This window comes from Egretta garzetta, unplaced genomic scaffold, assembly GCF_000687185.1.
Source record: "Egretta garzetta isolate BGI_Z169 unplaced genomic scaffold, ASM68718v1 scaffold219, whole genome shotgun sequence".
NCBI classification, from domain to species: domain Eukaryota; kingdom Metazoa; phylum Chordata; class Aves; order Pelecaniformes; family Ardeidae; genus Egretta; species Egretta garzetta.
Window position 1 is genome coordinate 85,847 of NW_009260671.1, and position 1,200 is coordinate 87,046.

General features: G+C 65.2%; 1 protein-coding gene across 1 annotated transcript in view; it reads right to left on the bottom strand.

Annotated features, from left to right (window-relative positions):
* Positions 1–1,200, bottom strand: part of SPEG (striated muscle enriched protein kinase) — a 63,869-nt gene that overhangs the window by 30,191 nt on the left and 32,478 nt on the right. The window contains 4 exon segments of the mRNA XM_035901117.1: positions 4–47; positions 456–575; positions 756–985; positions 1,133–1,200. The exon segment at positions 1,133–1,200 is cut by the window's right edge and continues 67 nt beyond it. Of these exon segments, the coding sequence (XP_035757010.1) occupies positions 4–47; positions 456–575; positions 756–985; positions 1,133–1,200 (462 nt within the window).

Here is a 1,200-nt window from a genome sequence, read left to right on the forward strand (position 1 = left end):
CACCGAGGCCACAGTGGGGGGCCCGTCCGGGGGGGTCGGCACCACATCTGCATGGGGAGGTGGGCAAGGGTGTGAGCATGGCCACTGCCACAGCTCCTCAGGGCGCCTGCCTTACACCCCAGGGAGACACGGGCTGGAGGGGACGGATGGGGCCATCAACCCTCACTGGTTCCCCGGCAGGGGCTCAGCACGGCAGCCCCTGTGGGGCTGGTGCTGCCAGCAAGTTCTGGACGGGACCTGGGGATCCAGGGATGGGTCCTGGCCCCACAAAGTGAACACTGCACAGCTAACCCCGCTTTTAGGTTGGGTTAGAGACCTCCTGAGGTCCCCTCCAACCTGAACTGCCCTGTGATCCTATCACCCTAGGACCTCGCTACAGGGCCACTGGCCCCCAGCCCCAGGGCACAGCCTGGCCAGGTGGCAGCACATCCCCAGTGGTGCCCACTGCTGCTTACCGGTGACGTAGAGGTGTGCGTAGCACGTGGCCTTCCCCACTTTGTTGGCGATGACGCTTTTATAGACGCCAGCGTGCGCGTGGCTGACGGCCGTGAACACCAGGCGATGGACATCCTTATCTGGGGGGGAACAAGGGGACATGGGTAAGACCCCACCAGCCAAGCAGTGTGGTGGAGGTCCCCTCCCTGCCTCGCCAGGTGTGAAGGTCTGGGGGTGGTGCCTCCTCCCGGGGTGTCCCCGCTTCCTCCACCCGGGCAGAGGGACCCCAAAGGGACAGGGAGGGCAGCGGGGAGCCCTACACTGCATCATCTTGCGGTCATCGGTGCTGTCAATGCGGGAGCCGTTGTGGAACCAGGTGATGGAAGGGTAGGGCAGCCCGGCCACCTGGCACTCCAGCACGGCCTCCTTCGACTCCACCACGTCCAGGTTGTGCAGCGGCTTCAGGAAATCGGGCATGGTGAAGCACTCTGCCTCCGTCTCCGCCTGCTCCGGCTCCTCTGGGATGGATGGCATCTTCTCCAGCTTGGAGCTGCAAGAGCCCGCACATGCTCGTGGTGAGAGCATGGTGCCTCCAGCCCAGCCCCGACCCCAGGCTTTGCACAAGCCCATTGTCCCCCAAATCCCACGGGGGGGCTAGCAGGGGGGGATGCAGATCCCAGAGACGCCCAACTCTTACATCTGGGAGGCAGCAGACGGCCGCGGCTCCTCCACGTAGAGCTCAGCAGAGCACTCCACGTGGCCGTG